Source organism: Hippichthys cyanospilos, chromosome 11 (genome assembly GCF_059441005.1).
Source record: "Hippichthys cyanospilos isolate Australia breed blue-spotted pipefish chromosome 11, RoL_Hcya_1.0, whole genome shotgun sequence".
In the NCBI taxonomy this organism is placed as follows: Eukaryota; Metazoa; Chordata; class Actinopteri; order Syngnathiformes; family Syngnathidae; genus Hippichthys; species Hippichthys cyanospilos.
In genome coordinates this window covers 12883456-12910749 of record NC_142379.1, presented here as the reverse complement: position 1 = coordinate 12910749, position 27294 = coordinate 12883456, and the positions used below count along the sequence as shown (strand labels likewise).

General features: G+C 42.1%; 1 protein-coding gene across 2 annotated transcripts in view; it reads right to left on the bottom strand.

Moving 5' to 3' along the window:
• Window positions 1-27294, bottom strand: part of epha4a (eph receptor A4a) — a 47147-nt gene that overhangs the window by 5592 nt on the left and 14261 nt on the right. Inside the window, exons 4-14 of one of the 2 annotated variants that reach the window (XM_088427077.1) lie at window positions 20099-20254; window positions 14902-15237; window positions 10137-10261; window positions 9903-10062; window positions 7795-7906; window positions 6506-6564; window positions 6007-6120; window positions 5365-5550; window positions 2084-2145; window positions 573-782; window positions 332-481 (exon numbers count right to left, since the gene is read on the bottom strand). In XM_088427077.1, the coding sequence (XP_088283203.1) occupies window positions 332-481; window positions 573-782; window positions 2084-2145; window positions 5365-5550; window positions 6007-6120; window positions 6506-6564; window positions 7795-7906; window positions 9903-10062; window positions 10137-10261; window positions 14902-15237; window positions 20099-20254 (1670 nt within the window). The remainder of the gene's footprint in view (window positions 1-331; window positions 482-572; window positions 783-2083; window positions 2146-5364; window positions 5551-6006; window positions 6121-6505; window positions 6565-7794; window positions 7907-9902; window positions 10063-10136; window positions 10262-14901; window positions 15238-20098; window positions 20255-27294) is intronic. The other variant, XM_088427078.1, reaches the window with a different exon arrangement.

Here is a 27294-nt window from a genome sequence, read left to right as displayed (position 1 = left end):
GCTTATTTAGACTATTTTTAGATTTATTCCGGCCCTCTGACAGAAACTATAACTACAATGTGGCCCACCATAAAAATGAGTTCGACACCCCGGGTCTATATTTATATGATAGGCAGAGTCTCAGAAGGTTATTATTCAGTGGTTTATAACTTTATGATGATACTGTCAATGGACAACATTGTACTTGAACAGTTTAAGTTAATTGATGGTTTAAATGATGTCACTTTTCAATGCAGTGTGTCTGTGGTTGTATTAAAAATGTCAATAGAAAGTTTCAATAATAAGCTATTTGTCATTATAGTTCCCTCTATAAAAGAAACAATGGACTTACATCTTGATTGCTCATGTCCCAATATGGCCGCTCGCCATATGACATCACCTCCCACATTACAATGCCGTAGCTCCATACATCACTGGATGAAGTAAACTTCCTGTAAGCGATGGCCTCGGGGGCCGTCCAGCGGATTGGGATCTTTCCTCCCTAAAGTGTTAAAAAAATGACCTGATAAATAAAAGCTGACAATTCACAAAATAGCGATGACACATAGTGAGGCACTTACACTCATACTCACCCTAGTAGTGTAAGCAGCCTCAGGGTCGTCCTCCAGCACACGAGACATGCCGAAGTCAGACACCTTGCAAACCAAATTGCAGTTGACCAGGATGTTACGAGCTGCCAGGTCGCGGTGGACGTAGCTCATGTCCGACAGGTACTTCATGCCTGACGCGATACCACGTAGGATGCCTACTAGCTGGATCACAGTGAAGTGGCCGTCATTCTTCTACAGAAAAGAGGAAACAGATGTTGAATTCAACTGTGAAAAAAACGTGATTTTTTTTCTAACCATTCTACTGTATGTAGAGCGCATATTTTGCATCAAATTTTGTCGACTAGAATGTACCTACACAAGCACAGTGGAATGCCATTTCAGGGTCAAGTCTTCCAAACAATAATAGGTGTGCTGAACTATTTCGTGTAAACGGGACTCGCCGTTCACCTCTACACCACAGGTCAATAAAAACGGTGCTCATGCGCACCAGGTAGTTTCCCGCGATACATATGACAATAAAAACTCCTGAATCTTGAATTTTGAAAAACTGGATTTTTAAAAATGTTTCAGTTGCTGGTTTGGTCCATCAAATGACAGAAATTTAAGAGAAATATTGATTGTTTTGCAAAGTTAAAATAAATGTTTGCAAATGTCTTCGATTCAACACAATGCCAATCAGTCTGCTTTCATAGAGGACTAAAGAAATCTGACAATATTTCCTTTGGAGACACTGAAATTCAGAGCATAATTAAGCCATTTTTTTGCACATGATTTCAGTACGTTGCATTGTTTGCAACGGTAGTTGGGAGCAACAGTTTGTGCAGCACAAAGACTAGTCAAGCCGTTATGCTGACGCGAAACACTGCAGGTAACAACTTCAAAATAAAAGCATACTAAGGCATTTGTGTCCTTATATTATTTGGTATGGTGAGATTTATTGAACATTTATTGTATCATGCCATTGTCCTTTCATTTACTGTCATGCCAGGCATGTATCCATTGCACCCCTGGCCCAACAGGCCAAGAAAGATCTTAGTTTATGAAGGAACGAAAAATTTTGTGCCATTCTAATCGAGGTCTTGTTACATCTATAAAAATGATCAATAAAAACATAATGGCAATACCATCAAAGGTAATGTGTGAAAAATGTGTTGCCAGAAGTGTATATAAAACTGGTAGCCTTTAGCACTTATCAGTACATAAAAAGTATCTATTAGGTTCAGAAACATTCAAGACCCTTGTTTCACAGTTTGTCCAGGATGCTTGATGCTTATAGTGATCGTCCAAAGTCTAGCGTTTAATTAATCTCACCATCACACATGTGAAATCTGAGTAAAATTCTTGAAACAAATATGCCCATTCGATAAAGGACGAGGATAAAGATAAGGCTGAATGTTTGTGAATAAATGCTTGTAATTTGGGTAGATGACAGTAAAGTGATAAGATTGAATCAGTATACTACAGCTGTATGTTATACACACGCACAGATACACACACACACACACACACACACATAGAAACGCATGACTGACCCTCAGGAATGCATCCAGCGATCTGTTTTCCATGTACTCTGTGATAATCATCACTGGCTTACCTGAGGAAAAAAAAAAAAAAAAGAGAGAGAGAGAGAGAGAGAGAGAGAGAGAGAGAGAGAATGAAAGGCAGATGATTATAGAGTTAAATGATGCACATGACAGCCCAGCAGATTCTCTGAGGAATTTTAAGTGTGTGTGTGCTCCTATGCGTGCACGTGTGTGTGTTGGGCCATCAATCTATGTCCCGCAGTGATTTAATTAGCTCAGTGTAACAGTTGCCCTGACATCCTCTTTCTTTTGCTGCACACGCTAAGGCATCTTCTCCTCTGCAATAAAAACATGGCGACACACTTCTTTGTTTTTGATGCAAGTATGACAGACTTTGGACATTTTGTGTGACATCTCGTCACAACCCTCCATCCACAGTCTATTTGACTCATCATTAATACCCCTTAATGTCCCTTTGACCTCTTTCTCCCGCCAATGTCTGACACATCTGTCACTCTCCGCCGTGTTGCACATTTCCCTCCATACGCCGTATCGTTTCCTTTTCCCCGTGACCCCGCCCATTCCTCTGGGCTTTTTCACCTCATCTCTCGATCTCTCGCACTCTTCTTCTCTTTGGGGAGCATCTGTGTCTTTATCTGCGCGGGAATTCATACAACCGTGAGGTTGGCTTTTCCCTGGTGGCTCTCTCCGTCTGTCTTTGTTTCTCATTAGATGAGGGGGATAGTATGCATGAGAAGCAATGCATGTGAAGAAGAAAAAACATCACGATGGCTTGATAGCTAACCAGCCATTGCATGACAGAGAACATGTTTTGTTTTGTTCCATTCCAAGCAGCAGGGCTAAGTTAAAAGCTGATTGCAATAAGAAGCGCTGACTTAAAGCTTTAGCTTAAAATGCAAATCTCCGATACATTCTGGAAGAATACTCGAAGGAGCAGAGCCGCTGAGCCGTTGGCAGCTCAGATCCCGAAGGTGACGTTCCCGTCCACAGCAGGCCGCTCGCCTTGCCAAGAGGCTGTCTCTCACCCCCTCACCCACTGTGTGACTGGCACGCTATTAATCACGGGGCGCTCGGACGATGCCCCCAAAAGAGGAAGTGGATTTAAAGTTGGGGGATAGCGGGGGCCTCTCTGTCAGCCATCTTTGTTCCCTTTGTTGAGGGCCTCTGCCCTCGAGGCGCCGCTGATTGACAGCTCCCCAATCCAGTCTGAAGAGCGTCTGACCTGCGACCTTAAACTCTCGCCTTTTCAGCTCCGCCCTATTCCTCGCAGCTTATTTGCATGCTAATTCCGTGTTTACTGAATACGCCCCGCCGCCTTTGGCAATGAACCCTGGGCAGAGACTCTCGAAAGAGCGCTGATTATCACCTGCCAATGAAACCGGGTAGGGAGAATCCGGCAACAAAGGGACAATATTGGGAAATCAGCAGGCAAACGCTCCTCGGAGGCCCACTCAAACTCAAAGACTCGCTTTTAATAACTCATCTGTCTTTAATTTAGAGGCTTGCTTTATGTAGATTCGACATTTTAATGGGGACTGGGTTTAAGGCTGAAGGCTTCCAAATGCACTCTGGCAGTCCTTAGTGAAAAGATTATATAAAATCATGTATTTTAGAAGCCCACTGAGGAGTATTCATAATTAATATGCCTTAACTGGCTCTGTTGGACATGCCAACAAGTTCATGCCACGTTAAAAATTCCTTTTAGCTTCATTGAAATAGAGAGGGAAGTACAATTCAAATAATTGGTTTTTAATAGATTCCGCCGACACGATCTAGTGTGAAGGACTCATTTGCCTGAACCTTGAGTTGAGCTCTCAGAAGGGAGAGTGGAAGGAGGCGGAGAGTTAGTTATCATGTTATCAAGATGCCCTTCTTGCTCCGGCTCACTGGTCTTTCGTGTTGCCGGCTATCGCCGCGGCACGGCTCATCCGTCTCCCTCATCTAACCCTCAACGCTTCGTCATTTTCAGCCTCTGGTTCACTCGCCTTCTCGGTTTCCTTTTTTTGTCGTTCCTGTTGTTGTCCTCTGTCGCTCCTCCAATCCATCACCTCCTAACCACCCGCCTGTCTTTTTCTGTCGGCGTCTCTATTTGCACCTCCCCTGGCTTGTCTCCGATTCTTTTTCATAGCTCCTGTCCATCGCTCCGCATTTCCTTATGCCTTTCCCACGGCTTCTGGTTGAGGTCCGGGGGGTCGTATAAGGGGTGATATGTGTTGGAAGAGATAAGTAATTCTGCCTGAGCCGCTGTTCGCTTTCAGGTCTGTCTAGGTCATGCACGCATCTGTCTTGTGTCGTGCGTGCAGAAGGGTCAGAGACGGTGTTATCGAGCAGATAGGACCAGGCTGCCGCTATGTCACGACGCATTAGGGCACTTCATCCATCTAACCTAAGCTGAGGCTGGCCATCGGCTATCGGCCGTCCCGAACACATGCATGGAACTCGAAGTGCACAGACGTGTTGACAAGAGTTTTACACAAACACACACGCACCTCAGTCCTAACAAACACAATCGGGACAAGGAGTAAATGGCATAGCCAAGGTTGGGGGGGCATGAAGGAGATAACACCAAGGGCAGAGGGAGGGAGATGTGACCAGTGTTTTGTGACCATGCAGCAGCAGATAGAGGAGGGATAGGGTATCACGCCCTAACCCCAAACACATTTAGAGCTGACACCATGATTAATGAGCCCATGCTGCACTACAGGGACTGTTCCTGGGCCATTAGCAACCCCCTCACCATTTGCCCACCTTGCTCTATTTCCCCTTACCCTTCCTACTGACGATGTAGCCTGTCCATCTGGAAAAAGGCCACCGGGTGACAGCCTGCCTGTGAGATACTTACAATACACCAATCATGTTGGGATGCTCCAGCTTTTACAGTTTGAGTTCAGGCAGCGCACATTGCTACAAACTCAACCATTAGTAAGGCTCAATTCATTAAATACATCATTTACTTATCCCGCAACCTTATGAAAAAAGCAAAGTCCGACAGACATTTATCTGAATCAACCTTCCGACAATGTCACCCACAATGTAGGCTAGAATGATTTATTGTTACATTTGTTAAGCGGCGGGTGTGGAGGGTAGGGAGCTAGGTACGTGGATGTCCTTTATGGTGTATTAACTATATTGCGTATTGGACAAACATGTAATAACAATGTTTGCATGTTTGTGGGTTGAGGGAGTTGGGAGTAATTGGAAATCTGCAAATGAGTCAAGGTGACTGACAAGTGAATTCTAACAACAGTAGTCAAGAAAAATAGACATACATTTGGTGACTACACCCTCAAGGTGGATGATGTTGGGGTGGTCAAACTGGCCCATAATGCTAGCCTCAGCCAAGAAGTCCCTCCTTTGCTGGTCGGTGTATCCAGCCTTCAGCGTCTTTATGGCCACACAGATCTCTCTCTTGCCGGGCATTTTCAAACGGCCGCTGCAGACCTCGCCAAACTCCCCTAAAACAAACATAGTATTATTTAAAGTGCAACCCACTGGCGCCAGTGTTTGTTTTTCTTATGTGTATCTTGGAAGAGGTCCTCTTTAAACATTGATCAGGGTCTCTAATCCCTTATTGCTCCCTCCCCGCAGTCGGTTCTGCGCTGAGGGAGAAACATAAAATGGATATTGATTCTTCTCTTTATTGTTTTGTCATTGGATGACTTTTCTTCAGCTGCAGAATTAGTACAACATATTTAGTTTCTACTGTTGTGCTCAAAGGCAACTGAAGCGTTATCCTCAGGGGGGGAAAGAGTCCCTGTGGAAGAACGGCAGTTTTTGCATGAACGGCAGTATTGGCATGAAAACAAATAATTCAACATCCCATCGCAAAAGTCTCTCTCAGCAACATCTCCTCAAAACAAATATATGTAATACGAGGTAAGATGAATAGTTTTAAAATATTTTCTACTTACCGACGCCAATCACTTTCTCGATCTTGATACAGGATGCATCAATCTCTTTGGCGAACTCGCGTACAGCTTGATTTGGGTCCTCATAGGTAAAGGGGTCGACATATGTCCTCACTCCTGAAAAAAGAACAAGAAAAAGTCAGTCTTTATCTCTTCTTCTATATTTGTTATGCTGCAGGCTACACCGCACTCCTCCACCATCCTTTTTGTCTCCAATACCTAGATTTACACTAATGCGTCCTTTCATGTCACTGTGGCTGTCTCTGATGAAGACGTAGTTTAATAAAATGTTTGTTGGACGCCAATACCAATGCTAATGGCATGATGATGAGTATTATAGAGTAAGCGAGGGTGGCAATATATTTGCCGCCAAATTGTTTTTAACAACATTCCCATTTCTTCTTTCCAGTCGTGGTCAATGGTGCATGCATGTCAAAATACTGAAAAGCGCCAATGTTTTTGGCTTACAGAATTTGTAGGCGCTGAATTCACATGAAATTACCTTGATGTAAATGCTTCTCTTCATCTGACTCTTGCTTGGCCTTACTGTACTTACTCCTTCTGGGGAAAGAGAAAATAAGCATCAGGTTACGTGTCACCTAAAAAAATTAATGTATTTTCTCATAATGTCACAATAAAATATTTATGTCCTTTAAATTGGGGTTGACTTGATTTCTCAAACGTGTTGTTACAGCTCTATCATTTACAACATTTCTCCCTCTGAGGGATAAAACAGAAACAAAGTAGAAGACTAATGAAGGCTCACAAGCTATAAATGAATTCTATAGCACAATATGTTGAAATCCCTCAGGATTACATTGATGCGCTGATATCCGTGACCACATGTGTGAGACATTGTCCTCTTCTGCCGTCGTGCAATGAGGGTTAACAGCTACGTGATTACAGTCCCTCCCGCAATCACCGCATGGCCGCCACAACACAATGACAGTGGTCATCACATGCATACAGTACAAAGAAGGCAAAGACAACCACCTGCTTTCTTGTAAAGCGGGCCAATCAAATGGAAAGCCAGAATACACAAAGGCACGCCATAAATCTATTTTATTACCCAATTCAGATACACATCGGTTTGGTATAATAATGCTCACACACCAATTAACAAGTAAAAGTAAAATGCACACACATTATAATGAATTCAAAACCCATTAATGCTCAAAAGTCACCGTAATTGCGGTCACACACATGCACACACTCACACACCGAGCATGGTTAGGACCCTGAGGTGAGGCAGCCCCATCTGCATGTAATCCCATCTGTGTGACAGAGCTTTGTCCTGCTCGCTGGTTAACACCCTGAGATTGGGTCACCGCAAATCCACCTGATGCCTCTCAGTCTGACTGTCTCAATTTTGCCTGCTACCTTTCATTTCTTGCTTATCTCATCGTCCGCCGCTATGCTCCTCGCGCCTTTCCTTAAACCGTTTCCCTTTCTCATATTCCTCACGTCAGTAAGCAAGGCACAGCGGGGGACAATAACCAGCGGCCGAGATTGAAATGGGTACGAGATAAGCAGAGGATGGGGGATGAGGAGTGAGGATGGATGCAAAGGACAGGGATCGAGGGGTCGCTGATTGCATCTCTTCAGCTGTCGCGGCTGTCAATCACGTCTTCGGCGTGAGGGGTCATCACTCATCACGTGCGAGTATGGCGCAATAGCTCTCCCGCTCGGCTTTCTGACAGCCACTTTTCCCGGTGCTGAGCGAGACATCGCTCATCGCGGAAGAGACGCGGACTGACGGAGAACAAAAGAGCCAGACGGGATGAAGCCCACCTTCGGCTGATGACAAACGCGCTGATGAGGAGGAGGAGGAGCACCACGCTGCCGACCACAGACACCAGCAACACCGTAGAGTTGGTTCCATCCCCGATTATAGGAGCCGGCACTGAACGAGGGAAGAGCGATATAATGAGTAAAAAAGAGCAATGCGTTCTGTGTCAGTCATTGACCCCTCTCGATGTCTCCCAAACACTCTGCACACACATGCTCAACCCACCTCCCTTTCACTCACACACATCGCTTTGTTTTACGATTCCGCCATAAAGTCTACTGCTGTTGGCCCTCATTGAAAGACAATGACAGCCCATTAGGTTGTGTGCTTGACCGTGTCATTATCATGCGCCGCTGTTTGGATCTGCATCACAAAGGAGACACCTGGTCCCTCCATCAGTTCTCTAACCATGCACACCGTCATATGGCTCTCATTTTTTTCCCCATTTGCTTGCATTGTTAGCTCTAGAATTGCTATAAATGACATATTGCATGTTGTCTAGACATATTTCACAGGCCAAAACAGCAGTGTTTGCTAAAGTTTAGTTTTAGGACCTGTATTAAAAGCACTCTTACTTAGATTAGAGTTTTGAAGGGTGTAAAACTGTATGATCACATTTTAAAGGTGAGCTCAACCTCATCTTTTTTTAAAAAAACAAAACAAAAAAATTAAATGCATCCCTACTAGTCTATACATGATTATAAGGATATTTGTGAAATATAAAGTAGGCAGCAAAATGTACCCGTTTTTATCCATCTCAGGGGGAGGCCATTTCACCACTTCCTGTAGTCTTTCCATTTATTTTCTAGAGCCACTTGTCCTCACAAGGGTCGCAGGCTTGCTGGTGCCTATTCCAGCTGGTTTTGGACAGTAGGCGGGGAACACCCTGAATTGGTTGCCAGCCAATCACAGGGCACAAAACAAAGACAATCATTCACGCATCAAATCACACCTAAGGACAATTTAGTGTTTTCAATACACCTGCCATGCATTTTTTTTGGAGTGTGGGAGGAAGCCAAAATGCATGAAGAGAACCCACGCGAGCTTGGGGAGAACATGAAAACACCACACAGAAGTCCAAAGCGAGGTGGATTTGAACTTGGGTCCCTGAACTGGCAAACGTGCCAAACACTTGCTGTAGTGTCGAACGAAAATGAGTTCGCTTTTGCTCAGAGAATGACCATTCACTGACGATCTGTTTTCTAAGTTTAGTTGTTGATGTTCGCAATCTGAGGAGTGATTGGTCCTAACCTTAGCCCTTATTTTCTGTTGACAGCAAGTGTCAAAATGGAATAATGCAGTCCTTCTCAAATAGTGAGGCGAGTCCCCCTGAGAGGAAGAGGATGAACCCAAGGAAAAGGCTTTGTTTTTACCTTGTGAAGTTTAGATGCAATATTTCTTTTATTTGTGTTTTTGTTGTTTTTTTATTTTAAGCACTTTGAAGCGCTAGTTTTTTGTTGTTATTTTAGACATGTTTATTTAGACATGTAACCTGTATAAAGGCCATAAAAATTGTTAACAGTTGAAAGTCGATTTGTATGTATTTTTCTCTGGTTTAAAAAAAAAAAAAAATACAGTTTTTGGTATACCTACACAATTTTTAGAGACAATAGTCTTAGTCGGCGCAGTGAGCGGGAGTGGCATGAAAAGTAAAGGCAAAATATAATTGAGTGGCACTGGTTGAATGAGATGGATACAAATGGACGTTGCTGCTTAATTCATGTTCCATACATAAAGTTATAATCTAAATAGTGTGGCTGCACAGAAAAGTAAAGAAATGTTTCAACTTGACTCACTCTGAAGAAAATCAAAACACATTGGCACCCAACATTTGAGTCAAAATGAAATAATTCATAAAAGCTGAATCTTTATTGGTATATTCACTGAGACTCGTTGCACCGTGAATAATGGTGACTCCTCTAGTTTCAAGTCAGGTGCTGCAATCCTGATATCATTTATCTTTCACGCACAACAGCTATTTTGAAAAATGGCTCTCCGAAAAAGTCACTCGTAAAAGATGCTATCATTGCAAGATTTCGCAGAAGTCGGTTCTGCCATGAAAAAAAAAAATGTCAGTCTTGAAAAGAGCACTGTATGTGGCTAGACTCACCGGAGTTTGTCATAAATTCAAAAGGGCCGCTGCATTCTCCGTAGCCGGCTGCTGTACGTGCTCGCACATGGAACACATAAGAAGTGAGGGGAGTGAGACCCTTGATGTCTGCGTTCCTAGATGAGGTTTTTATGATCCTGTAGCTTTTTTCGTTTTGGTCCTGTGAAGGGGGGGAAATTGTAATAAGAACTAGAAAAGAATACCGGATCATTTGCCAATGTTTCAACTACTTACCTTTTCGTAATACTTGACCTCATACTCCAGGATCACCCCGTTGGCTCGTTGCGGAGGTTGCCACACCAGCGATATGGTATGTCTTGTGATGTTCTTGGCTTGGACAGATGTTACCGGGGAGGGAGCTAAACAAGAGGGAAAAAAAAACAATTTAAGGCTGCTGTTTTCTACTTGTCTTTCATCCTGCAGCCTTGGAGACAAGAAGTCTGTTTTTGTTGCTCTTTTAAATCTTCTCCACTTTTATCTTTGACACCACAAGGCATTCACTTGTGTTTGGTTTTGGCGTTTATTGAAAAGTGATGCGGCACAACCACAGAGCTTGATTAAAAATATGATATACGTATTGCATCGCTGATGGTTGGAATAACTACAACTGATCCAGTGTTCCTTGGCTGACACTCACCCCTGTGAGGAGGTCAAGTAATAACAACCTTGTTTTTCTGCATATCTTCAGGTCACCTTGGAGAAGCCTGTGATGCTACAAAGTAGAACCCGGAAAAGCACAAAAATGAGCTCAAGGCTTTTGCCTTTTTTGTCTTCAAGAGAGCATATCAATTGGTTTTCATTAAAGCCCCACGCAGCGATCTTATCCTGAGCCATTTCTGCAGCAGCTGATAATAAGGCCATAATTCAAGCAACAGAGCTATCTGCATTCTGGCGCCTTTAACACATGAAGGTTAAAGCACAGATAATGGCTCACTTGAACCCACCCTTCACTATGTCGCTAATGCACAAATCAAACTTCTATTTCTTAGCAAGCGCGCCAACATTATAAATGGGTTATTCAGAGAAATAAAAAGTCGACATCCATGTTCAGTGCCAGGTGTTTTTTGTGATACAAAAAATAGAACAAGATAAATCATTTAATCTTTTTTGAAAACATGTTTTTTTGTTCAAGGGGAGGGGTGAAAACAGGACACTGAATATTTTGATTGCAGACCCTCTTTAAAAAAAAATCACTCGTCTTTCCTTAAATTCGTTGTACAGTACGAGTCATGATTCATCTTGGCGCCATTTTTTAATATGACCAAAGCAGGCTATTTGAACAAAGGTGTGTGGATTTTTATATTAACTGTACATAACGTTACAAATGAAAAAACATGAATATACTCGATATTATTGTCTTGTAATCAACCAAAGTTACCGTTCTCTTCTTCGTCTTTGCCACATTTTATTAGACCGTAAGGTTTACATCGAATACATTTTTGGACCTGTGCTCCACCATAACCTTCCTCAATCTGTTTTTTAAAACATTACAGCGGAGTGATTAATGAGGGGTTTATCATCCAGCGATCACGATTGGATTATCTGTGACATTATATGCATTCTCATCACTTTGACCACAGGCTCCAGGGAACTGAGTATTTAAGCTTACACGAACAAAACCCTGCTTTTAGCTGCGGATTGAGTTCAAACAGGCCTGGAATTTAAGCACCAGCCGTGGATTGAATTTCAGGCGGGCAAGGCAAAAGCAGGAGGGGGCATTTTCAGTGGGACTGGTGGGAGTTGAGATGGAGATGAAGAGGTTTGGGATTGCAGACATCTCTTGGTAAACGGATTAACCCAAGGTTGTGGTGGCCTAATGTGTTGCATCTCTGTTAAACAATTAGACGGCGGCCATTTGTATCCCTCGATCAATCTTTCCCAGCCGGGGAGAGCCAATTTGAAGCCCCCCGTGGGACTGAGCGAGGACACTCCAGCTACGATAGAAAAAAACCCAGAGGGTTCACTGACCTTCATTCCACTCAGGTAATCCACACATCCATCTTTTCTCCAAAGATGACAGATATTGCAATTTAATTGTGTTCCGCTTCTCTCATTGCATTTTTATTTCTCCTTCAACTAATGTGAGGATGAAGATGAGTGGACTTTTGAGTAGTCCCTCCTGAGAATTACTGGCACGAGACTGCAGGGTTACAAGCAGCGCGTGCAGGAAATACGCTAAGTGCTTTGCAAAGGCTGTGTTTTATTACCTATTGATTAATAATCAAAAGAATGCACAAAATAAAACCTGATGTATTTTAAATATTTTTTCAACGATGTAACCCAAACTTGCCTTCTCCTGCAGAGACCTTTTACCCGAGACAACAACTTGGGAAGACCGTGTGAGATGAATTGTAACATTCTCGTTGGGTTTGCATTTTACTCTCAAAAACAATTTGTTGAGGGTTTTACTTTGCAATCATGTAAATCTTTCACTGTTTTTGCAACGTGAAATACTGTATATGGTTGATGCGAGCTGTGCAAATATGCGGTGGATTACGGTTTGAAAAAAAAATAATTAAAAGAGAGAGATGCTGTTGAGCACATGTGGTTGCCAGATTGAATCCCGGCTGCCAGATTGGAGTCCCTGAGTTTTGCTGTTACCAAGGGGGAAAAAAAAAAAAGCTGGGAAGGGAGCTGTATTTCACAGTGTCAAGAAAATGGCTTCTGCTTACATGATCCTTTCCCACCCCATGTAACAAGGTGCTTCCATCTCCCCAAACACATTTGCACATGTCCGTTTTGCCAGGGAGATGGAAACTCACACATACGTTCGCTGACAGACAGCCCCTCGCGCACACACACTCACATGCTCTAATTCACATTTTGTCACCTAGGGTTGCCAAGATTTTATTATGGAAACATAAACACCTCCCTTTTAGATGTTTTTTTCCCTTCTTTGTCACAATATGCACATGTAGAAAGTGTTTGATCTCATAAAGGGGAAAAACACTTCCTTTTACAACCAGGGGTCAGTTCAAAGCATGCCCCCCCCTCCCAAAACCCAAACCCTTCCCACACCCTTTCGCTCCTCTCGCAGACCGGGTGATGGGGTTACACTCCCACTGATTTATGCCACTGGAATTGTTCGCGTCAAGGCAAAGAATCTAACTCTGTCACACCCGTCTAGTTGCAGATTCCTGAATGTGCAATCAACAGTGCTAATGTGTTAATTTTCTTTTGGCGCAGCTCTCTCGAAAACCATTTGTTTTCTTCTTTGTCAGAAATCTGAGTGTTCCTTCATTCCAAGCTGCACCCCTCACCTCTTCCTTTGCGACTGAAATTCGAACTTTAATGGGGAGGCAGCGGAGGCCGGGCCGTCTTTTCTACAGCAGTTATAAATCCTAATAAATCTATCATAATAAATGAGTAATCCGCCGTGCCTGGACGAAGGGAGGCAACACGGGGAAAGGGACAGCCGCAGATGACGAGCTGCATTACCAGAGGCTGAAACCAGAGATTCCAAAGCCTCTCGTGAGTATTAGCAGAAAGAAATCCAATCATTCTGGATATATCCTCTTTAACACACACACACAGGCACAGGCGAAGGCACACACATCCTAAAGGAGACATGGACACATAGGCAACATTGTTTGAGAGGCAAATGCTGATGGTCTCTTAATGTATAAACAGTCTCACCAGTATATCTCACTTTTCACATCCGTACAGACATACACACACTTCAAGCTACAAGTGCCTCATAACTAATCCTATGGAACAGTTGTGAAATATGCACCAGTGACAAGCCAAAGGCAGCAATGTCTATATCATAAAACCGGGAGGCCGCAGATGCGTTGACTGAAATTATAGAGGGACGTCACTTTGCGTGATTTTGTTTAATTCCACATGCGTGTGTTTTTGGATTGTTTTGTGCAAATTTGCGCCAGCGGGACCACCCCGTCACACGACTCCAAAACTCTCGGCCTTGACTCAGAGGTGCACTCCATTACGGCTCCTACACAAGGCTGCCTGGCAATGATCTCAGCTCTTCCACAAGCAAAACAGCCATTCATCTCTATTTCACTGACCCCGGCTGATAAATCAAGCCACTGTGTCCTCAAATTGCCAGTCCAAACTGCATCCAAGACATCCTCTTTTTTTCCCAGGGATGGAAATTAGTGATAAAAAGTGACACAAAAGGGGCACTTAGCTTGCCACCCAAGAGCAGAACAGTAAACGAGCCCAAAGTAATGATCAGCTTTAAGTGGTAGAGAGCAGGGAGGGATGACGAGAAAGGACCGGGGTCGTAAAATCCATTTGCGCAACAGCCGGTTGCAAAATGGCAAAATGACAAAACCGGCGGTGGCAACGAATGCACCCCCGAGCGGCTCCTCTTGAGCTCAAGAGTAGATGTTGCATTGCTGGACATCCTCTACTTTAATTACGCAAACAATTCTAGCAGTATTTTTAAGGACACCTTTAGTGGATCAACACAACTCATCTCATCCATTAGCTCCAGCTCTAAATATAGCATGTTGCAGCTTGCGCCATCGGGGTCCTTCACATGCATAATTATGCAAAACTCAAGTGGAATATTGCAGAAAATAATTTCCCCCTGAAAAGAATCCATCATCCTACACATATTTCCAGCTGTCACCAAAATGTATTCCCATCTTTAATAATCATGTTTTGTCCCTGCAGGTTATAACCCCAAAATGCAGAATGATCACCTACGGTGCATACTAAAAAATTACTAATCTCCTTCGAATGCACACTAGTCAATGCAATGGCGATAGGGTCTTCCTCGCCATCCGGAGTTTCTAACATGTGGCGGAAATTCAGTGGGCCAAAGTATGACATAGTATTGGTAATATAGTTTGTACTGTACTGATTTGTACACAAACTCTTTTAAATCTACAGTACGTTTTCTAGAATATTGTCAAAAAGCAGTAGACTGCAGCATCATCTTACTTCCCTTAATATTACAATTAGACCTTCCCTCAGGCTCTTTAATGACGTTCTCCTCCCACAAACTCAATCAAACCATGTCTGATTAGCTTACCGGCTTGGTTGGTGGTGACGGTCACAGACACTGCCTGTTCTGGTCCGGGGCTCTGTGGCGAGACGCCATTTACCGCCCACACCTCGAAGGTGTAGTTAGTGTGAGCCTGCAGTTCGTTGATGGACACTCTGGTTCCCTTCAGACTCAGCTGCTGGGGGCTAAAGTGGATAGCGTTGCCGCAAGGTTGACAGCGTCGCCCATCGGGCCCACAGCGTTTACACACTACGTTGTAAGTCAGATCCTGGCGTCCTCCTGAGCTCCTTGGCGCGCTCCACTCAAGGTTGACAGAAGTCTCGTTCACATTGGAGATGAGGTGGAGCGGCGCTGTCGGTGGCCCTATACAGAATAATGAAAAAGTTGCTGGTTAGAACACAGTCCCCGCTAGATGCTAAGCAAGTTACACCAAAATGTTCCTGTGGCTACCTTTGAAATGGAGAAGAAGACATTATTCTTGCAACCCTTATAACAAATTGCTTATTGTTGACAATTGGGGAGACCCTCGTTATTAATAAATCTGCTGGCCATTTTGTCATATGGGAACACACGGTATGGGTACATATGTATTAGGTAGAATTACACAATTAGAGAGGACCTGTTATATACGTAAATTCCATCATCCATCTTTGCCACTTATTGGGAAGAGAGAATGCCAGCTGTAGTAGGCGGGGTTCACCCTGAACTTGCCAGCAAATCGTAGGGCAAACATAGGATAAACAATCATTCACACTTACAATCACACTAAGGGCAATTTGGGGTGTCCAGTATACCTACCATGCATGTTTCTGGGAATGTGAGAGGAAAGCAGAGTATGAAGAAAACCCAAGCAGGCACAGGGAAAGCATGCAAACTCCAAACAGGAAGGCCAGAGCTGGAATCAAACCTGCGACCTCTATGAGGTCGCCTAATACAAATTCCACTTATACGAATTGAAGCATTATTTGTGAGCTGTTTTTCAATGAAGTTGTTAAGTGTCACTCAAAGAGGTATTTCGGATATTTCGCATCACTAAAAATATTGAACACATTTAGTATACTTAGATAGCAAATTTTAATCACATTATAAATCACAGGATTGTTGATACGCTCATGTTACATGAGACATACCATGTGTACTTAGTATCAGGAGTGTGTGTTAAATTGGCTTGTCTTTTAAATCAAAAGCTGAAGCTTCTTAAATTTCCTTTTAATGTCCTGTCTATCAAAATAAGGGTGGTTTCAATTTCACCCACACATCTTAACTGAAATTCAATCAACCGAAAGATTTTTTTTTTTTTTTTTCATGTGTCAAATCAGCGGCAGACAGCAAAATGCCAGTCTGTATCTAACAGGCAGCCTTATGGCTGCCAACAATAACTGGAGACAATGTTTGCCCTGGACATTGTTCTCAAGCACTCCCACCCACCACCGCCGCCGCCGCCGCAACTGCTTTGATCTTGAGTCTACAAACTGTGCGTTTATATGCAAGCGGCAATGCAGACGTGACACAGACTCCCCTCATCATCAATTTCAATTTACATGTCAGCTCTACTTTAATGAATGTGTTTTTTGCGTGTTGCTTTCAAACATAAGATTCAGTAATTGACTTAACTCTCCCTGCCCTCTCTCCATCTCCCTTTGACTAATGAAGCGCTGGCGAGCGCGCTGGGGGGGATCGATGCACGCTGAAATATGAAATCTAGTCTGTTGGCAGACTAATCATTTTGCAAAGGAAATTAATTATCAGTGTTATTTTTAGAGTAGCACAATGACAATGAAAGATGTCACAGACACGGGAACGAGGAGACTAGAAATGCATTTAGGGACTGTAAAGTATGTGTGCACAAATTTTGCTATATTAAGTAGACTTGCAAGATAAGGTTTATTCATAGCGCATATCCAAAGGTCTGCGGACAGGATGGGAGTGTATTTCCAATAAAACTTTAAAAAGTTGAGCAAATGTCGGAGGGAAGGTTACACTCAGAAGTAAGAGTTTAGAAATTGATTAGTACGATGATGTGATGCCTGGGGGAAAAGGATTGAAATGAAAGGCCTGAGTGAAAGTGCTACTAAACTTATATTCAAACTAACAAAAATATTAGCACATTTCATTTGAAATTTGTGACAGGGGACTGCTTCCCCCACCTCTCTCATATTTTGTCTTCCTCACCCGCTTTTCATTTGGAGGGGTTATAAATGGGATTTCTAAAATAAGGCACCCACACCCAACCATGATTATAATGGGACCCTTGTCTAATTTTTAGGCTCTACTGAACTTCCTGTTTAATTACCATACCTCACAGTGTACTGTAATATTTGCTATCCATCGGTTCATTTTCATTTAGTGCTCCACCAAATGAAATTATTTTGGTCTACTACGTCTTTAACAGTGTAAGTTTTCAAGTGGGCAGACATGTTCTTGCTTCACACGTGACTGCTTCTCAATGCTATTTCCACCAACTTCAGCTACACCTGTCGCTCTCCCAGAATGCACCATTGGGAGCAAGGGAGAATGGGAGAGCTGTTGGCTGTGAGTGACACTGTAATTAATCCCATGAGGGTGCGCGGAGAGGGAAATGGATTCGTGGATGAACGTCTAGCCAATAAGGCCTTCAAATACATAGTCACACATCCAAAAGTTTGTCCAAAATAAAGTTTAGGCTCAAGCTTACCCCTCCCTACATTTTCGTCCGTTTATGGGCAGGCAATTTGCTCCAAGCATTAGTTCTTTCTTTCCTGTCAGCCAATGCTTCATCTGTCTTTCCCATTTTTACCCCTAAATGTCTCCCTTCACACGCTCCCACCTCTTTTTGTTGTCTTCCTTTTTCCCTCCTGTCTCTTCCTATCAGCATTCGTTAGCTGAGTGTTGTGCAGGTCCAAGGTGGAGGGCGGGCAAAATTGGCCTGAGCATCAAACTGCACTACTGCAATCCATCTGGGATATATTCAATGCTACCCTTGGGGCTTCCCCATTCCATCTTCATTCCTCTCAGCCAAACCACCACTAAGAAAACTGGGAAAAATCTGAGAAACACATCAAGGGCCAAAAGAAACCCCAAATTGTAGAACACCCCCTCTTTGTAACCAGCAGGCAGCGAAGCAACCAACTCCCACGGGTGTCTGTCCATGGGCTTCATTACTGCTCTGTGCTGAGTTTATGTGGAGTTTTATGTAAGGCTGTACTGTATGCATAAGCACCGCCACCACTGGCTACACTCCCTGGGACATTATGTGGTTCAGACATGGCTAAGGTGCACATTTCATTTGAGAGCTGGCCTCGACCTAATATAAGAATTTGCAAACCTGGTCGTATTTTTTGAGAGATGAAAGATTCAAAGATGAAGCATTATTGGTTTGCTACATTTCTCATCATAATATGTATGTAATATGTACGTAATATGTCATTTAAAGTCAGAATTCTCATTCCCACGTTGACTATTCTCAACTTAATTTTCACTTGAACTGTCACTATAAAGTGAGATTTTTGAGACTCATAATTCTGATTCATTCCTAATCACCCCTTTTCCTTCACCGTCCCTAATCATCTTCTGTAGAAGAAACAATCTTAAAAACAAAACATTTGTTTGCCTTGAAAGTTTAAAACCAGCAGGAATGATTGAACTCACAAAGGCTGAAATGACACCAATTCATTCAGTGTCATTATTTTGTGTTGACAGACTTTTAGTCCGATGATTTGAAGCGGAGGTTGGTTGAACACCAAAAAGAAGGGGGAAAAAATTCTTAAAATATTTCTGAGTGGGTGCTGAGAGGAAGACACCAAATTGTGGGATGTAGAGGGAAGTGTGAGTGACAGCTGTAATTACGTATTGGGCTAAGAAGCAAAAACAAAATGCACAAGGAAAAGAGCAGACGACAAACGGCGGATGGATAGTTCAAAGATCAAATGTTGAGCGACTGACGAAGCAGAGGCCAGAGGTCGTTGGCAGCTTGGAACACAGAAGATTGCGATGCACGGTCCAATAAAAGCAGCTCAGTAATGAGCTATGACAGCTGTTGCTTGCAGCAGCCACAGTTAAATGCCACACCGGCTAACAGGACAATGGGGACCATGTCAGCCGGCAACTTAATGTAAGCAATGCCCCATAAGTGTCTTTGGGGGGATTATGGTTTCATTCAACTAGAGTAGGACACAATTACATTGACATTTGTAATAAAAAAATAAATCGATACTGGTATATGTCTTTTAATAAATTTAACAAGGATCTGAATCGTTTAGGGCTAAACCATATGTTCCCTGATATTCAAATAATGAATTGGACTATTAAAAAACTGCAAATCTAGCTATTGCAAACATTAGAAACACTGTAAAAATATTTCTCAAACCAAGCTTTTGATTGCAGATGTATCAAACTCCAAGGGAATCGTTGAACCATTTGGATTTGTTTCAGCGTGGAGACTCTAGGAATCTGCCTCATGTCTGATCCAATAAACCGTTAAGCTGACTGATGAATCCACAGGAACTTGACAGGTCATTCGGGCCTAATACTGAGCCAGCTACGAGCAAAGCAACTTAACAGATGTTTTGGTTGGTAGAAATTGCTTTATGACACATACTCAGTCAGACATAAACATCTGTCACATGGAAGCAAAATTGCTGTTATTTCCTGTGCAGCAAGGGAAAGGATTCTTTTGTTTTGTGGGTTGATACTCTTTCTTAGTGTAAATTTCTACCGATATGAGCTCCGAGTACCATGACTCAGAAGGAGGAAAAAGTCTCAAAAGAAAGGAGTATCAGGAGAATGCATGATTCTCAGTGGTATTTGTTTCAGCAATCATTCTGAGTTTGGCATGGAAAACAGAATAACTGACTCATGCTGCTGGATCAAGAAAAATTAAGATCAAGAGAGGAACAAAAAAGGATTTATTTTGCTTTGCTTCCCTCTTTCTCTCTATCATCTCCTGTTCTGCAATGTCTATGGAAAAAGGAATCTGGAATGTATCAGTTTGAGACCTGTTTGGATGTCAAGTAGTGTCACTGAGTAGACCTACGACTCGAACTCAAAATACATCTTTTAAAACAGCCCACGCTAGCATTTTGTGTTTAGATATATACTGGAAAGGACTTGATAAATTATTACTGTGGCTAAAGCAGTATTTGTCTGCGTAGCTTTACAGTCTCTGCACTAGTTTCATGATACAGTATATGTCGGCATATTGCAGAATTTAACAGAAAACTTTGAACTGCATGCAGTATTTACTTACGGGTACAGGGCATGGATGCCGGGTCCGTTTCAGAACGGAAATATCCCTTGTCGCAGACGCAGGACGTGGAACCCTCTCTGACAGAATAACTATGGAGTGGACACTTGGAGCAGGTCCCATCAGTCGCCAAGGAACGGTAGTAGCCGATCTTACAGGCTAAAAGAGAAAGAGCATAATATTTATGGTTAGATGGGATCAATGGTACGCTGTACCTCTAAGAAGAGCAAACACCACCTATCACACATCTTGGCAACAGAAGAACAGGGGGGGTGGGGGGGGATCTTCTTTCAACCAGTTTCTCCATCGTCTTTTAGTTTGTATAATGGTTGGAGAAGTTCACTGAGCTTATATTTCACTCCGAGTGCTGCACCAGAGTAGGCGGACAAAGGAACAATTCTCTGAAAGGTGCAGCGCGGAAAGTCACAACAGCGATTGGACCAAATAACCTGTCGATCCCAGAGGCTGCCATGTGAATCGGATGGTATTGAGAGAAGATTACTGGCTTGGATTTTTTTGTAAATTGCTCAGTGAGTGCACACCCGTCTTCGGGTCGTTTGTTGAATAGCTCCGTTCCAATATCTAATTGTAATTTCTTTTCACCCGCAGTGTGAGACAATTCGTGATCCCCGTGGTCACAAAGCCAAGTGCTTACAGATTGAGCCAATGTTGCTCCAAATCTACATTGGGATCTACACCAAATTTAAATGAGGTGCTCCTTACTGCATATGCTCGACCCCTCAGAAGGGTTATCAGTTTGTATGGGATCCACCTGTCTAACAAACAATGAAAACACAAACTCATTTGAGCGGAAGTAATGAAATCAAATAGCTACACGTGCGGTCCCCCAAAAGTACTATGTAAATACAATACCATAGCCACTTTGCAATGATGAACTCCGTCCTCTGGAAATGGTGCCTATCTACATGCATTAGACTTTTAGCACGCATCCACCAAGCACCAGACATTCGAGTAGACATAAATTGCAGAGGAATTGCACTAACCCAATAAAATACAGAAAAATCCCTCACTTGAAGGCGTAATAAAGTCTCTATTGGGCTGTGTCTTGTCTTCAGCTGCTGGATTAGCATAGCATGGTGAGCTGGGCTCGCTGCTACCTGCTGAGCTATTCTTTGCCCCCTCCCACTCAGTTCATCAGGAGAAAATCCCTGCTAACGCTAAGCTAAGGGCCTCTTTGATTGTGGCCTGCAGGGGTGCGCAAAGACTATATTCCTTTATTTCACAGTTGCGACAAAGAAGGGAGATTAGTCAGAGGGTGCTTTGTGTTATCTACCTATTATAACGCTCGGACTCCAACACTAGAATCGGCTAAAACGGCACTTTGGATTTGTGGGGTGTTTCAAGGGTTGTGACCGCTTCAGGTGACAAAAGCCATAGCTGCTTCCAGAGTTTGTACATGTGCGCTGACCAGAAAAGTGTCTTGAGTTGAGAGCCGGGTCATCCAGCTATTTGAGATGGTGCCCCTCAGCTAAAAGCTGCGGAGAGAGTTAATTGAGCCGTATGCTTCACAGCCTTTGGGTCTGAACCTCTTAAAGAGACACAGTTTTAGGGCAGAATACCTCAAACTGTGCACGGTTGATGAGTTTTTTAGTCTTCCGGTATTAAGCTGATCTTTTAAACCCCATGGGCTATTTGAGAACACTTTGCCCAACATCTAAATCTGTTTGCCATTAGTCATGGCTCGGCATCATTTTTCTGTGGTTTTTTTACTCCTACATATTTTAAAATATGCTCCAAAACCTGATGTCAACATTTGCAGGTTTGTTTACAGCATTTGCTGCAGTGCAGAAGGTTTTTTCAGAGGAGGGAAGGGAGAGGTTGATGTCTAAGTAAAGCTAGGGAATTTGCTTCCTATTAAGTGTGGGAGCGTATATGAGGAAAATGTACCGCAGCAGTGGGTGGTCTGTGAAACCGTGGCCTTAGAGGAGAATCTCCCTTAAGAGCCGATGGATTTATTACTGTCCAGGCTAACTTGGCAAAACCATACACAAGCACAAATACAAACGCTCTATAACAATATTGTAATGTGTGAGTTTTTTTTTAAACAATCTGACAAGTTTTCCCCATAATACAATTCTAAAAATGAAAAACACATTTTCTGTGCAGTCATTGTCTAACTTTCGCAATGTTTTCTTTCTTTCTTTTAGGCTTTCTCTCTACAGGATTCCTTTTAGATAGAGATGGTTTGTCAGGTGCCAAATCCCTAAGCTAAGAGATCAAAGGCGGACAAAAGACTAGTGACTTACTCTATCCTGAAAAGGCAAAAGATGGAATCCCACATACTGTGGGGCATCACATTCTTTCCCCTTTCTCCTAAAATCCTTTTCACTCCTCATCTTCTTTTGTCAGGCCTCCTCCCACCACATCCACATCCCGGTTGTTTGTGACTTAAAGCGCATTTGGAGGAAAAGAGGCCATGGTTTGTGGTATTGAATGAGTAGTTTTGTTCACATGAAGGGGGGAGCGTCTCCTGGTAATTAGTTGCACTACATTAGGAAAGAAATAATTGTATGACAATGGTGCATGGACAAAAAACAAGACAAGGAAAAAGACATTGTTATATATAGACAAGCAAGTCAACTATAACCCTGCTAAGTTTCCCGATGTGGCACCAGCCTACACAGCGGGCTTTGAACAGCGATACGTGCCAAATAAAACATCAACCTACACACTCACCCATGCAAGCCCACGATGGGTGACCTGCATGCAAAGTAAAGGTAAGCTTTTTCTAGTGCCTACAAAACGAGGTATGCAATACACCAGGGGCCGAAAGCGTGAGGGAAAATGTATGCAACGCTAGAACTCAGGAAAAAAACATCTAGCACACAGCACTATATAACCTAGCTTGCCAAAGCACCACAATTGCCTTTTAGGATTAAAAAAAAAAAAAAAAAAAAAGTTAAAACTGCAGTGTTGTCATTCTTCTCTCTTGACTGCATTTCATCTTCTTTGGGGTGATGAAAACCCATTTGGTGTTTTTTAGTGGTAACAGACAGTGAGCACTCTTCAGAAGGGCAGTCAGAAGCATCTTCACACAAAGCTGCTCTTTCAAAAAAAAACAAAAAAACGTGCGATCGACTTTCAGGACCCGAGGGCAAGGAGAGCCTCTGCTCTTGAAAAGCCACCACAGTCTATTCAAGCTGAATTTATACCATATCTCTCTTTGTCTTTGTGACTTCTTCTCAATTCTCTCCAAGTGGATAACAGGCGAGATTCTCCTTCCAAAAGTGTTTTGTTTATCCTCTGGCAGCAATTCTAGTCGAAATGTTAGAAGCATGTGCTGTGTTTTCAGACACAGATGGATAACATACCGCAATCACACCCACCAACCTGAGCCACTGGTCGGTACTGGCGATTAGTGAGGGTGACTAGTTGCTGAATGCTAGCATCTGTCACTGGAACAGCAGGAGAGTGGAGCAGGTTCACTCATTAATTCTGTCACAAGGGGTTATTAATTGCCTCCGGCCCTGACGGCGACTTTGCAGCCACACGGCCAGCGAAACCTATCAGTGTGATGAATGAGGGACACACGGTCACCGAAACTGATCACCAAGATTGATGATACTTTCTACACACGTCTTAACCTTGACCTGGCAGCAGAAAATGCCTCATATCGTATAAGATACAAAATTAATGAGTCATTATCGTGGATGATATTAATACCAGAGCTAATGAGGGCCAACAACAATAGACAGTAAGGTTAACAATGTTGATAATGTTCTGTTGGTAATTGCCAAAGTTGTGTTGTTGGCTAGCACTGGGAGGTGCCAGTATTTTTTTTTCCATCAAATGATTCGTAAGTGTTTGCAGCAAGACCCATTCATCGCAGAAGTGCCACCAACGACCCTGATTAAAAAATGTCTACTTAAATGCAAATCACTGAACTCACTGAGACTGAATGAATACATTTTGCAAAGAAATCTACACCCTCAAATTATAAAAATATAGCTGTGGCATTTTATGTATTGTATTCAAATCGAATATGAAGCACGAACTTTGTGGGATGACATTCTGACTTTTGCAACGCTTCTGTATCCCTCTGCAAAACATTTACATTTGATCACAAATGCACACAGGAACTCGTATTGTATCATTTAAACTGCATAAAGCTAGGAAAAAATGAAATATTGTTCAGAGAACTTCCTAAGTACCAAGCACTCCACCTTTGTATAGACACGTATACCTCGACTTCCTCCTCAATTCCTCTACAGCCAGGGCCTAAGAAAGAAAATTAATACAATAGTCTTATCCGAAAATCTAGTCTTCCACCCAACCTCTTTAGAACGGCCAAGCGTGAGTACGCCTTAAAATCGGAGGCATAGAGAACACAGGGTAAATGTTGAGAAAAATACAGATGAGGAGGTGCTCATGTCTTAAAAAGGAAATCATCAGTGTTGTTATGGGTGTCAAGATAACAGAGTCGATATTGCTCGATCCCTCAACTTTCATGGGGGGTTATCACCTAAAGCCATTTGATCATCTAACTTTTTATGAGCCACAACAAACATTGCGTCAATGCCTAAAGGAAACGGCAACGATAGGGCCATGTACAAAAACTGTATTTAAACAGGCTCCACACATCTATCTTCATGTTGTCAGAACGTGTGCTACAGTAAGTTGAGCAAATTGGGGTACATCAAGGGCAGAGGAGAGCACAAAAACATTGTATTGTCTTGATCAAATTAATCTGCTGCTACAGGATCTCCGGGGAGTGAAAGACTTGCACACATCAACATGTGTGTTTGATTAGGCAGTAGAGCTAAATGTTTTCCTGGTATTGTTTACAATGAAAGGAGCTGGATCTTACTTTATCATAAACAAATGAAACAAAAAGGTGGGAGGTAGATGAGTATGCAAATGCGGTCATGCTCGGGAACACACGCATAGGGACACGCCAGTAAACAATGGAGACAGGCAAACTGCTTAACACACAGAATGTCAAAGAGAATGGGGCAGGAAAAGGGAGGATGTGTGAGAACACACAAACACACTCTAAGAATAGGTAAGAGCAAAAGGAAGTGATAGGAAACTACTACCAAAGGGGCCTCATATGCAGTTCTGTAAACAAATGAAAACCACATGTCGCGCAGCAGCACAAACAACGTTACAAATCACCACGTCCCGAAAACAAGAAAGTCACTTGTGAGCATGGTTAACTTAAGGTAGTTTTGGATGTTTCATAATAGTTTTGTTTTTGTTTCATGTTGACTTTTGGGGGGGTCGTCAATTTTACTCATGTTTTTTGAGCAGGTTTTTTAGTTTTTATTACATTTTATTTTTTCATAACTGTCTTATTTTACATTGATTAGTTGTTACATTGTATATCATATAATATATATTATTGTATTATATTATTGTATTGTATTGTATTATTATTGTTATTATTATTACACTGTCTGTTATTATATTGTTTTTGTATTTGTTGAGTGCAAGATGAAATCATAAAAAAAGGTTACTAAGTGTTGAGTAATAAGGTAAACTACGTTTTTGAATAATTATTTGACCTTCTTACTGCTGTATGTCCATATAGTAATACAGAAAAAAAAACATTACAGTACATTCAAAATGAACAGTGGAAATGTATGTAAAGAATTAAATGACAAGGATGAAAATGAAATATATTTTTGCTATTGTTATAGTTAGTTTGATCAATGTAAAATGCAAATGCAGTTCGTTTTGATTTTGAATGCACTTTTTTGTATTATTTCAACAGACAACTTTTTCCATTTATTGAATGCACTTTTTTGTATTATTTCAACAGATAACTTTTTCCATTTATAGTTTGAGCTATTCAACATTTTATCTTATGTATAATAACATTCCATATGTAAACATATACAACCTACTACTGAACAAAGAAACATTTTCTTGGTTCAATTACATCTTTTAAAAAAATGGCATCATAGAACAGACTTATAAGCCATGCACTTACATACACACTGTACATAACTGCAAAATGCTTTTGCACGTGTCTGTCATGCAGAACATGATCAATGTGCTGTATGATTGATGCATGTGACCTACTGTAAAATGTAGTGCAATAATGTGGATGCCTCGCATGCTCATCCTTTGGCCTACTTTCCACCAGTATTAGCTAAGCAGAAAACGGTGAGTATAACATACTTATCTATCATGGGATGATGTATTAAAAAAAAGACCATAGTGAATAGTTTGTTGCTTCTTCTCAACTTACTTTATGGGGTGTGGTGCACAAAGATGCTGTAAACCATCGCGGAATTATTAGATTGAGGAAAATAACAAGAATGTCTTCCTCATTGTAAAGAGCACAACAAAATTGTGTATGCATTTTCCCTAAGTTCAGTTAAATAATGTACAAAAATATTGACACAATATGATATAGAACAAAATAAAACAACCAAATGAAATCACTTTTGTAATCTGGCACCAATACGTGTTTTTCTCTGGTTAAATAGCGGACGAAATATCATGTAAATGAAATGTGAGCAGCAAAGCAACAAAGATATGGCCACGCTTCAGTATCTGACGTTTGTTTTAATTGAAATCCAAACCCTGATTTATTCCTCACATGATGTAAATATCAAATGATAAAACTCTTTACCTTGTTTAACCAGTTGTGAGCATTTTCTATATACACGCTATAAGGTACAGGTAGCGGCAGTGACAGTAATATCGTCCACAGCCACCTCAGGTCGTGACCCAACTACAGCAGGCTTGTTCAGAGAGCAATCACCATCAATACCCATAACCCCCCACTTCACCTTTCACATCTCCAGCCATTTATCAAGCCAACTAGACAGAAATCCATTCATCATTGTCTAGTCTTCTTTACACACACTTCCTCCATCTAACACATTGATGTTTCATCTTGAATACATCTGTATGCAACTGTTGGATTTTTAACTGTCTTCTTTTTTTTTTTTAATCCATAATCAGTTTTTCATTTTTCTTTACTTCCTCCCCTATGCTCTCCATGGTGTATGCCCGTGCAAGGGATTGTGGCTTTCCTCTTCCCCTTCCAGCAGTATTTGACAGCTCACTGAGGATCAGAAAGGATCATGGTTTCTAATCCCGGAGACGTGCCCCTGCATGGACACACCTCTGTCTGTGGTCACTGATCTGTAGCTTTGGATCCCCACATTTCCAAATTATATTTTCAGCTTTCCTGTAGAGAGGGTGCAAAGAACAGGGAATCCTCA